The sequence below is a fragment of the Mercenaria mercenaria genome, chromosome 12 (genome assembly GCF_021730395.1).
Source record: "Mercenaria mercenaria strain notata chromosome 12, MADL_Memer_1, whole genome shotgun sequence".
NCBI classification, from domain to species: Eukaryota; Metazoa; Mollusca; class Bivalvia; order Venerida; family Veneridae; genus Mercenaria; species Mercenaria mercenaria.
In genome coordinates this window covers 79,147,494-79,159,539 of record NC_069372.1, presented here as the reverse complement: position 1 = coordinate 79,159,539, position 12,046 = coordinate 79,147,494, and the positions used below count along the sequence as shown (strand labels likewise).

The 12,046-nt window shown below is 44.6% G+C and overlaps 1 protein-coding gene across 1 annotated transcript; it reads left to right on the top strand.

The window, feature by feature from the left end:
- The first annotated feature begins 6,669 nt into the window (after positions 1 to 6,669).
- LOC123533503 (uncharacterized metal-dependent hydrolase YabD-like) lies at positions 6,670 to 8,170 on the top strand. Its single transcript, XM_053520415.1, has one exon. It carries the CDS (start codon positions 6,933 to 6,935, stop codon positions 7,587 to 7,589), a length of 657 nt encoding a protein of 218 aa, XP_053376390.1. The 5' UTR covers positions 6,670 to 6,932; the 3' UTR covers positions 7,590 to 8,170.
- Positions 8,171 to 12,046: the final 3,876 nt, after the last annotated feature.

Sequence of the window (12,046 nt, the reverse complement as noted above, 5' to 3'; positions counted from 1 at the left end):
CATAAGCTCAACTTGCACGGTGTCAAATGAGTGTGGAATATACGAAACAAAACGCAAATAGCATAATGTAATGCATTAACACATAATTTTTTTGGAATTCAAAAATTATGCGTCATAAAAATCTGAAAAGGGGAAATAATTCTACAAAAACTGAAGGCAACCAAGTTATTTTTATTTTAATTTGTGTCATATGAACCAAGTTTGAAAGAAATATCTTTACTATTTTTCAAAAAATGTTAGTTTTTATGTCGAAAGCCCGATCGGGCAATGTTACCAGCCTGTTTAAAATCTATATTTTTTTCTATAAGTCGACCCGATTCCCTATATTTCTAAGGCTGAGCAATAAGGAATTTCTATGCTTTTTATGGGTGGGGTGTTTGTTTACATTATTATTATACAATGGAAAGTTAGTTACTCACGTTTCTAAAAATGTCAACAGGTCCAACCATGCTGTAGTGAATAGTGGTCTGAGACCGGTGCAGAGTAGAGGGCGCTAGTGAGGTCAAGCGAGGTCACGAGCGGGATCAGCCAATGAGAGGCATTCTGAAAGTTCTAGCCATCTTGTCAAGAAGCCATATTTGAAGAAGCTATATTTGCTGTGTTCCATATTTACATTGAAATCTACTTTCATCCAGATTCTCGTCGGCTGTGAGTATTGATATATATGTTCATTTTGTGCATCCTTGTTATCTGTTAAGCTTCAAAGCCAGATATCATTGTATTTCATGTAATTCGGCATCCTGTATAGTGAAAAATCACTATATTGGTGTCAGAGTGGTTTTCGGGCCCACGTAGCAATACTTCAACTTTCCAAAGTTTTTGGGTGAGAGTAGGGTATTAGCGGCTCGAAACACATCGCCGCTATTGTCCAAAAATCCCCATTTCCCTAGGAATTGTCGTGCTTAGTGTGTTTTCAACCACTTAGGTTATTTTACCCCCGGATCTTACGGGCCCGGGGCACTACCAGCTATAAACTTATAGCGTACCGGGAGGTCATCCCGATGTGGGGAATTTAATAGGGGAGGTTGAAATAGGTTTCTTTAATATTTCTATTTTGTATTTGTGACTTTTTGATATAAAATAAGTATATAAATTGGGGCAGGGAAACCGCTGCGCAGAACAGCTGCGCGCGGGACGCGGCGTGGTCCCGGCTTCCGGTTTCTTTGCGAAACCATATTGCGCATAGCTACCGTTAGCCTTCCGCAATATTATATTGTTCGCTGTTTGTTTTTGTATTAAATTGCAAAAATAATTGCTTTGTGACTTGTTTTGTATATTGTGTATCTACCATGGACCATCACACTCAAACGTCGGGTAGTACCGACCAGATCTTTATAAATTTTACCGAGCTATACCACATGAGGTCGGTGATCCCGGGTCTTTCCCGTGAGGGGGCAATAACAATTGCCAGGTATAGAAAGAAATATGGGAACATCTCTCATGACGCATTCATGCACATGCGTAACATAAAAGATAGGGAGAAAATTGTTAATAGAATTGTTTTTGTGGAGAATCTGGACCTAGTAAAAGTAATTGATAGGGAGGAGGAGTTAGAAATTGAGAGGGAGGTAGATAAGTGGCTATTCGATAAGGGTGGTCCATTTGATTATGATGAATGTGCAGTCAAGGACCAGGGTCCGGCGGGGTCTATTGCACCTAGGACTACACCCCTAACAGGGGGCCAAACGAATTGGGGTACATTTGGCGATACGCCAAAACAAGCGGCTGCTCAACGTTCGTGTTTTAAGAGAGAGTATGGTGATAATGCTTACAACCCCCCACCGGAGTATGGGGAATGTGACCCAAAGTCTGACGCCCCACCTATCTACGGTGAAAGCATTGGGGCTTATCAGCCTCAGTTTGGCCAACCCAGTACCTACCCCGGTACCCCTGGACCCGCACGCCAGATTGGGTTTGCCCAACCCAGTTTTTATCCGGGTAATCAGGGACCCAGCGGTTATGTGCAACCTAGGGCCCCAACAAACGAAACTGGGGGTGCAACATTTACCACCTACCAGTCTAGGATGCAGCAACCTGCACCTATGGCCATACCCCCACGTGGTTACCCCCAGGGGTAACAACCCGGAGACCTACAGAAGCTACTCCAAACTGGTACCCCCCATCCGCAACTCAGGCTAGCGGGGGAGCACCTCCTGTTACCCAATCTGCTGATAGGGCCTCACACACTGTCCCTACATCGTGGTACCCCCCACCCGCAACTCAGGCTAGCGGGGGAGCACCCCCTGTTAACCAATCTAGCTGGGGGCCACCCCCCGGGATACCGGGGGTCACTTCCCATGTAGATGACCAATGCCACCCAAGCCCTTGTACATCATGTCAATCAGGTTTTGTCTGGGATCCTACCAGGTGGTATATGCCACTCAGGTGTGAGGATAACCCTCATTCTTACGGGGTTCCTCACACAGGGACTCTACACCCGAGGTCCGAGGGCAGCTCCAATACACCAAACCATATAAGCCCAGATAGGAACAGTTTCAGATGGACTATGTTACCCGGAAATGGGGACAACGCCCATTCACAAAGTTACGTAGTCCAAGACCAGAATTCTAGCATGCGTGATATTTCAGAGCAGAGTGGGGAAAACCCCCATTTGCAACGTAACTCCGATTCATATATACCCCAGACTGTGGATACCAATTCGCCACAGCTTTTGCAGAACAGTGACTGGGTCTGGGAACTAATTTTGGATCAGGGGGAAGTAGCCGATTTTGGGGAACCCAATCCATCTCAAAGTTTGTATGGCCCCCAACAACCAAGGCCATCAGATTGTTTTACAAAGCCACCTCAACATCAGGCTTCTTTTGAGAAATGCTATTCCCAGCAATGCCCTATGACTTCAACCCCTATAAAAACGACAATAATCAGCCCATTGAGCGCAGCGGCCAAGCTATTAAGCTCTGTAAAACAAAGTAAAAGATTGTGTAAGGCTTATGATAATTTACACCAGGTACTTACCGAACCTGATCAGCATGCTACACCTAGGCCTATTAAAAATCAATCCCAAGATAAATCTGAAGATTCCTTATTGGAAGCATTGGTAGAAAGTGCTTTATATACTGAATGCCAAACCCAAAAGGTCGAGGCCGAGAGCAAATCCGCTCGTACCGAAGTCGAGGGAATAAATGCTCAACAGTCCCATTATACTGAGGAAAGGTGTCAGACCAGTCACGCAGAGTCCCTTTACCCTATTCCTAATGCTAAAGTTGAAGGTCAGACCCTACATAATGAGGCTAAGGGTCAGTCTCCAAATATAAAGGTCGAGGGTCAGTCTTGTACTAAGGTAAAGGATCAGACTACCTATACAGAGGCAAAGGGTCAGCCCTGGTGTTACGTTGGGGCTCAGTTCATTAACAGGGAGACAGGGCCCTTGTATAACAGCGTGGGTCAGAACATTAAAAGTGAGGTTGAGGCCCTGTACACTGTCGAGGGTCAGTACACTCAAACTGAGGTTAAGCCTTTGTATAATCACATGGAGGGCCAGTATGATAAAACCGAAGTTGAACCCTTTTATATTGTTGAGGGTCAGTCAATTATTACTGAGGCTGAGGGCCAGTCTGATAAAACTGTGGTCAGTGGTCAGTCTCCGTTAAGTTTGGTCAAAGATCTGTCCCGAGAGACTGAGGGCAAAGAAGAACAGTGTCAAGATAGGAATGGTTACCGGCTTGATAAACCTATCCTTTTGAATGATGACTTAGAACAGTTTTTTCAGTATCTGGATGATAAACATCTGGAACTCTCACTAGAAGCTAATAATGCATCGCCCGAATGTTCACCCAGTGGAACTGTGACCCACAGGGAAGAGAATACCCTACATGTAACAGAGGGTGGAGTAAGCCCCCAACTTAATTTACCACAAGGCACCGAGTCTACTATCTACTCGGAAAGCACGGCACGCTCAGATATTCAGTCTAATCAAGATGGAGAAAGTCTTTGTAAATTAGGTAAGGGAGAGGATAGAGCTGTTAAATGGTCGGATTGTCAGGGTGACCTTGAAACTGTAGCCAATAGGGATGGGGAAATTCTACTGACAGAACCACCCTGTGAGTCAATAACACACAGGGAGGGGAAGACCCTACTGCCAGAATCACCTTGTGTAACTGTGACACACGGGGAGGGTAATTTAGTATTGACAGAATCACCCTGTGTAACCGCGACACACAGGGAGGGGAATGTCCTGTTGACAGAATCACCCTGTATAAGAGTGATCTGCAGGGAGGGAAATGTTATCACCATTTCTGTAGCAGATGTTATGGAAACACTTCCATCAGGGGCAGTACTTCTAGCAGGAAATACAGGGGCAAGGCCTCCCACGGATATGGCAGAGTCATCATTAGAACTGCCCTGTGGAAGTATGACCCACAGGGAGGGGAGAATTCCAGCCATTCCCTTAGAAAAGGTTATGGGGACGCCATTAGCCCCTAGAATGGTGGCTGATAGGGGAGAAAGCATACTTGCAGCACATTTGGCGGGGGAAGTGGGGCCATATGGGGATTCACTCTGTGGAACTGTGACCCACAGAGAAGGGAATATATCAAAAATACCCCCGGCATCCCAGGCGGATCGTGGTCATATGGACACGCCTAGGGTTGTTGTGGGGAGTAGAGCAAGGGAGACCTGTGACACTGAAAGCCAAGTGATACGACAGCGCTCGTATCAGGTAGTTGTGGGTCATTTACCCTTAGGTTCAAATACAGGTTTTAACCAGGGTTTGGTCGACAAGGGTAATCTGCCCGGTTGCCGGGAGGCCTAATTTGTCTCACCCATGCCCCAATGTCGTGTGGGGCCAGACCTGCGGTTGTCTAGATTAGTGGCCTTTCACAGCTGGAGGCCTCCAACTGTTGAGGCTATATTGGAGTGTTCTGTAGGACTGGAGCCTGGTACAACACTAGATGGGCAGAACCGGGTACCAGAACCTACAGACCAGTCCCGGTCGTCTTGTAAGTAGGGCTGGGTTGTACCAGCTATTTGGGTGGGGGGAAGTCAGGGATCACCCTGATATATACAGGGTGGTTACTCTGGTTGTCGGGGATCACCCCCGAAATAAGATATGCGGAGATAAATCGGGGATCACCCTGATACGTATATATAAAATGGTTTCACTGGTTGTCGGGGATCACCCCCGATGTAATGTATATGGTATATAAAATGGGTACTCTGGTTGAAGTTGGGTCAGTAGAACCCAGTGTTGTCCAAGAACACTGGGACTTCATCTCCATTGGACAAGGAGGTTTTAGATTTTGGCCAGCGTTGTCCGGAGGGTTCCAGGGGAAGATACTCCCCTATTAGGCCATGTGTCCCTGAAGCAGATCATTCCGGGTTTCGGGGGAAGATACTCCTCTGTTAAGCCATGTGTAAGAGTAATATGACACCCTTTTGACCTTGTTTCAGGCTACCATGAGAAGGCACTGTCGTGGAAGGGTAAGCGCAGCCCGGTCAGTGTATGTGGTGGATGAATTCACCTTTATGAGAGACCCAGATATAGAGCTGGGGGACCCCGGGGAGGATACCATCGGGGCACGTAGTGAGGGGTCCAGGTCCCCCTCCCTTACGGAGAGCCCGCGGAGACGCATGGCAGGGGTAAGTTTATCCCAATTCCCCTGATATGCCGAGGGGGCGGACCACATCCCTCTTGGTCCCTGTTCCCTTTATTGAGCCAAGGCCTGAATCCTTTGGCCAGTAGTTCCCCCCCCCCACCCCAGGGTCCTGGGGTGAGTGGAGGAGATTCCCCAGGCAACCACGAGGACTGCGAGGAGGAGGGGGTCCGAGCAGTGTGCGAGGGAATCAGGGTAAATTGGGCGATGGAGGAGGGAGAGTTGGATGCCTCTAGCTCTCTCTTTGAGGAATCTGGGGCGGATATGTCGACCTCCTCATCAAGGCCCACGTCCCCGGCGGATTTTATCATCCGTCCTTTTAACTTGTCTGAAATGGTTGACTCGGGGGAGAATGAAACATCATTCGATTCCCCCGAGAAACCTAGGTTAACTCTTTCCCCAAAAGGTCTGCAGTTAGGGGGGAGGTTGGGAAGTGAGATTGCTTCCGGCAGCCTGAAACGGGTGCCTAAGAGACAACGCTCACTTGAACCCATTCTTGTCCCTCCTGAAGAGAGCCAGGCTTGTGGGGCTGGCTCTGCCCCAGACCCAAGTAACAACCCTTCCCAAGGAGCCCCTTGGGGAGGAGCCCGTCCCAAGTCCCAGGGAAGCACCAAAAAGAGATTGTGCCCGGTCCGAAGTTGTACGGTCCAGGTAGTAGACCTGAAGACTCACGTCAGAAGGTCGCATTTGCCCGAGCCCTTTCGTTTGGGGGCGCGTAACCCCGCCACTCTTAGGGAGCGGGGGCGTCATATAATGTGGTTGGCGAGTCGAGTGATGGGGGGTGATGGCACCCTCCCTTGCCTGATTCACCTGATAAAGCAGGAGGGAGTCCCCAGTCTGGAACAGGGGTTCCAGAGTGAACAGCTCGCCAACATGGCGTTGTTCGCTAGGGTCAACGGGTGAAGCGTGAGCTGATACCCAGTCTCAAGCCCATCCGGTCGCCTATGGTCCTAGGGGATTGGAGATGCCTGGCAGTGGCGGTTAACCTGCTATCCGCTGCTGACCAGTTGGCCTTTGTCCGGGGGGTAGCTGCATCCGGTGGGGGAGGGGGTAAACGTACCCGCATCCCCGGAGGCGAAGTCCAACACCCAGGAAGCAAATCCGGAAAGGGTAAACTTGTCCGAGAGGTCAACTGAGGGAGAAGTGGGGGTGGTCGATACTCACTTCCACCTTGACCGCCTGACCAGGGAATTGGGGCTTTCTGTCACTGCCTCATATGAGGATATCATCAGGTGCGTGGGGCAGGCACCAGCAGGTCAATCGGTTAGGATTAAAGGGGTGGTCACTTCCTTTTGTGATCCCCAGTCCTTCCCCTCGCTCATGGGGGTGGAGGAGCTACGGTCCCGGGAGGTGTATACCACAGTGGGGGTACATCCTAAAGAAGTACCTTCACTAACCAGGCATGAGCGGGAGCTCATGTTCCAACTCTGGGACTCCCGTCGCCTGGTGGGTTATGGGGAGTTTGGGCTGGATAGGACCACTCACCCATATGAGTGGGTGGCTCAGGAGGAGTTCCTGCAGGAGTTGCTGCGGTGGGTGCCTCCTGAGGGGGTTTTAGTCCTTCATGCCCGGGGTGTACCTCGGGATAGGCTCAACATGGAGTCGACCCTGAGGCTCCTGACATTATGTCAGGCAGCTGGGGTACCCAGTATGCAGTTTATCCAGCTGCATTGTTTCCAGGGATCCACCGATTTACTAAATCGGTGGAGGGAGGCTTTCCCAAACACCTTTTTCAGTGTGAATAATGGGGTGGGAAGCTTTGACGCAGACCAGTTGGCTGGTCTGAAGAGTATCCCCTCCGATAGGTTACTCTTGGAAACCGACGCGCCCTATTTTGCTCCCCGTGGGTATTCCCATAACGCCCCACACTTGCTGGGTATCACCGCAGTATTGGTGGCCCGTATCCTGGGGGTTTCCCCTCAGGTGCTTATGTCCCGCACTTGTGATAATGCGAACAAGTTGTTCTTTCACGACTAAGTGCGTGATAAGCCTATGTCCGGGGGTTTCCCCTCGGGCTCCCATGTCCCCATGTCCAGAATGTGAACTGGCCTGTCTTTCTGTGGTCTTTCTGTTGAATTTGGTACTCTTTGCCTTTAACTTGGGTGATGAGACCCCTGTCCGTTTAGTATTTAGTTTGGTTAATCTTACTATCTGTTGTATTACTCGTTCTATGGGACTTTATCTGTGGAGCGGTTAGGGAGTAACAATTATGTCCCACCTGGATGTTGGTCCCCAAAAATCCCGTTCGTCCTCTGTCCCTATATGCTTGTGCTTGTACCTTCTCTTTGCGAGCAGTTTGTGGAATTTCACTCATTCCCGAACGGTCATGTATCCACTCACCCCAGAGTAGGGGCCAAACTTGGTCAAATTAGAGTTAGAGGCAATTTCGCCTCCCCCTAGGTTAACCGGTTTCAGTCTTAGCTAGGCCATCCCTATAGACCAGGATTAGTTCCTTTTATTTGCCCCACCCCTGGGGAGACCCAAAGATTCTACCCCGGGGACCTGGTTTATAAGAAAGGGAGGAGTGTAGTGAATAGTGGTCTGAGACCGGTGCAGAGTAGAGGGCGCTAGTGAGGTCAAGCGAGGTCACGAGCGGGATCAGCCAATGAGAGGCATTCTGAAAGTTCTAGCCATCTTGTCAAGAAGCCATATTTGCTGTGTTCCATATTTACATTGAAATCTACTTTCATCCAGACTCTCGTCGGCTGTGAGTATTGATATATATGTTCATTTTGTGCATCCTTGTTATCTGTTAAGCTTCAAAGCCAGATATCATTGTATTTCATGTAATTCGGCATCCTGTATAGTGAAAAATCACTATAATGCACATGCTGTACTGGAGTGCCGTCCATATTCTATATAAAAGTAAAATAATTCCATTTATCAGTCATGCCTGCAAGTAAAATCACGGATTTCTTAATTTTAAAAATTCAATACTGTATGCTTAGTGAGTAACAGAGAAGTTCAAAGAAACTAAAGTACCGGAAAGGAATTAAAATACGATCTGAAAAGCGACACAAAGGTGAATCTATTCTCTCATTCCCCGAGCTGAAGAACTCGTTGGAGAATGTTTTTGTTTTCTCAAATTTTCAAAATGTCGGCGCCAGTGTAACAGTACTGTTAGTCCTGGCATCCAAAACTCTAAATGCCGCTTTTTTATATTTTATTTTTTTTCATAGTTGCCCGTCCAAATCCAGTATATAAACCGAGAGAGCTGAAGATCTTAAGCTACAGTACTGTATCCACTCTCACTCTAAATATAAAAATATTCAAAATGTCGCCGTTTAAAAATGCTACTCAGTATTGAATAAAGCATGTTTGTTTCACAAATTATATCAGTGTAGTCACGTTACCGGCTGATTAGCTTCTGACGCAACAAAATTAACAGCTTACTTTGAATATTCTTTCGGGTCGCAGACATCTTATTGTGCGGATATTGCGTTTCGCCTACTGATCTGACGGACGCTTATTAACATTAACGAAGACCGTGATATCCCGAATTTCATCGGGGTCGTCGCACGCCCATGGTCTAAACCGGAACTCCATATTGTTTTATTTGGATAGTATGTGTTGTTTGGATACCCTCGTATGTTACCGTAGTGGGATTCGAAAATCCGTAGGATCGATTCCCTAATACTGTTTACATTTTAAAATAAATCCGTATTGATCCGTATTGATATGGCCACATTTTAAGATTAAGTCATATCTGATCCCTAACAAATTCGTAATTACAAAAATACAGCCCTTATCTGGAGCTCTGAAGCATGCTCGATTAGTTGGTCAGAATTATGAAGGAATTGAATTCAAACTGTTCCATAAATGCAAGAGTTTAAGAGTAAGTCAGACCATAATCATGCAGAATGTAATACTCACAAATACAGGCTCAAATTTGCTCGCAAATGAATTTTCATGAAGCGATAAGAAAAAATTTCACACAATTTATTTTGCAAATACAAATAATAGTCAAAATTGTTGCGGTTTTGGTTAATGTTTGTAGATTCGCTTTCATTTGAGGATAACAGAAAACACAACATCTTTTTTGGTTAGCCATTTTTTGTTGAATGGATTACTGATTATATTAAAAGAAATGTAGAGGTCTATCTTATAATTAAATCTAGAACGCAGGCTATCTTACTAATTCTTACATGTATACAGTTGAATCGGTATTTATAATATTAAGTACGAAAATTTGCCTTGCCGTAGTTTCAGCCAGTAGTTAAGTTACGCCATCAATGATGCGTTCCGAATTACTTTGAGGGTCATTTTGAGTTATAACGCACAAAATTGTATGCCAAGGAAAACCGTGCAAACAATATTGATGTTCTAGCATGATTTTTTAGGATATTCTAACATTTTTAATTGAAAGTCTAAATTTGCAAGTAGATTTCAGATTTAGCAACAAGAAAAAAAAGCTACGTGCTAAAATTTGCAGTACGTTGGTCAAAAAAGTTAAATTTGAGCTCTGCAAATGCAAACTGAAGCCGCTCACATTACTTGTTGTTCCGATGCATTCTATTCCTGTTCTTCTAGGAATCCCCAGTCGATCATGTCCCAAACAATATGATGAAGTATTTTGAGGGTATGAGCTAGACCAGTTGTTTTATGGTTCAAAATTCAGCTTTAAGTTCAGGCATGTGAAATAATAATTTGGTGTCAGGCTTGGAAAATTTTCTATCTGGTTGCCAGAATGGGTTAGTTGAAATCTGAATTTTGTACACTGCACACATACTCAAATATGTTTAAAGTTATATTTATACATTTATGAATCATGACCGTCACATACCAATAAACAATTGTAGCATTTTGTCGGCTCCTGTGTTCATACTAAACTGAGGAAGGCAGAACAGATTCTTCTAGCTGCTTTACAAGTCTGTTTTTGCCTTTTAATGATATCGAGCAATGTGAAGGTCATAGACCACCAAGTCAAAAAGGTACCTGGAATTCGCTGGGTTAAAGTAATGTTTTGTTGTTCTGGCTGGTCAGTCGTGTAAACAAATATATACTCATACAGTGACTTTTCTTTTTTCAGAACTGAAATTTTTAACCGCATTTACTTTGTTTCATTGTACATTTTGACAAAATTTGCTACTGTTTTATTTTCATTAAAAAAGTTTTATTTCACAAATTTCTCCCGCCATGCCAATAATATAATTGGGGTCATTTTATTGGCATGAAAATTGAAAAACTGCAAAAAAGAAGTTAGCCCTTAGACCTTTGAAATTTCAAAACTGCAGGTTGTCCATGTTTTCTTAATTTGCTCACTTTTTCACTATTTTCAGGCATCTTGGTCTATTATACAAAGTATTGTTGTACTGCTCCAAAGTGCTTGTTGACAGACTGAAACCACTTGCTTGCAGCTCATAAGGTATTTCTATCTTTCTGTTTCTTTATTATATAGTTGCAGCTGTGGGCAGCAGTTTCAATCATTCAAAAAGCATGATAATTACTGTATACAAATTAGTATTTGTGTGGACAGATTTTTGCGATTGAGTCAGTGCACAGAATCAAATACCAAGGAACATTAGGCATAAAAAAATTGTCTGTTTCCTGTATCCTGACCTACCATAAATTTTTGGCCAGACCCTAAATGTTTTTATGGCCTTTGAGAACATTTTTTTTTCAACTTTTTGACAAAAAGTTGCAAAACTGCACTTTTTATGATTTAAACATGGATAGTGATGTTATAAATCAACTTACTAATGCTCTAGAGGCATAACACCCCTATTTGTATTTATTTTTTGACACAAAAATAATTTCCAAAAAGTCTCCCTAAAAATAATTTTAAAAAATCCAAAGAAAAAGTTTTTCCGACCTACCTACCCTAATTTTTTTAGCATGTTACCGGAAACAAAGAATTTTTTTTAGGCCTTAGTAAAGACTCCCATTTCATTTTCTTGATGAAAAAACATTTCTGGACAAAACCATAAAAATTAATACATGTATGCAAATTTAAACAATTATTAGCTCGATCACATGTCACAGGGTGACAACATGAGTTGATGTTCGTCATGTGTCAACAATTTGTAAAACATCTTCTTCAGAACCCTTGGGCAGATTTACACCAAACTTCACAGAATGATCATGGGGTGGTCCTCTTTCAAAATTACCCAAGAATTTAATTCCATATAGAACTCACCGAAAAGAAAAACTTTGAAAATGATTTCTTGTCAGAAATTGTTAGCCGGCAGGGCTTTTCATCCTTATATGACAGAGGCCTATATTCGGCCACTTCCCAACCCAAAAATATTGCATTTTTTTTCCCAGCATCCCAAAATGCAAGGTAACATTTCCCAAAAATCACATCAACAAATGGTTTAATTTTGTTTACAGCTTAGTATTACCGGAGGAAGCGGTTCTCAGATATTGAATTTTTAGTGAGCTTTTGTGATCGCGCTGAGTGCGTCCGTAAACTTTTGCTTGTGACCACTCTAGCG

What these genes read in the sequence shown, in the direction of transcription:
- LOC123533503 (XM_053520415.1), top strand. Translation starts at nt 6,933, where the DNA reads ATGGGGGTGGAGGAGCTACGGTCCCGGGAGGTGTATACCACAGTGGGG.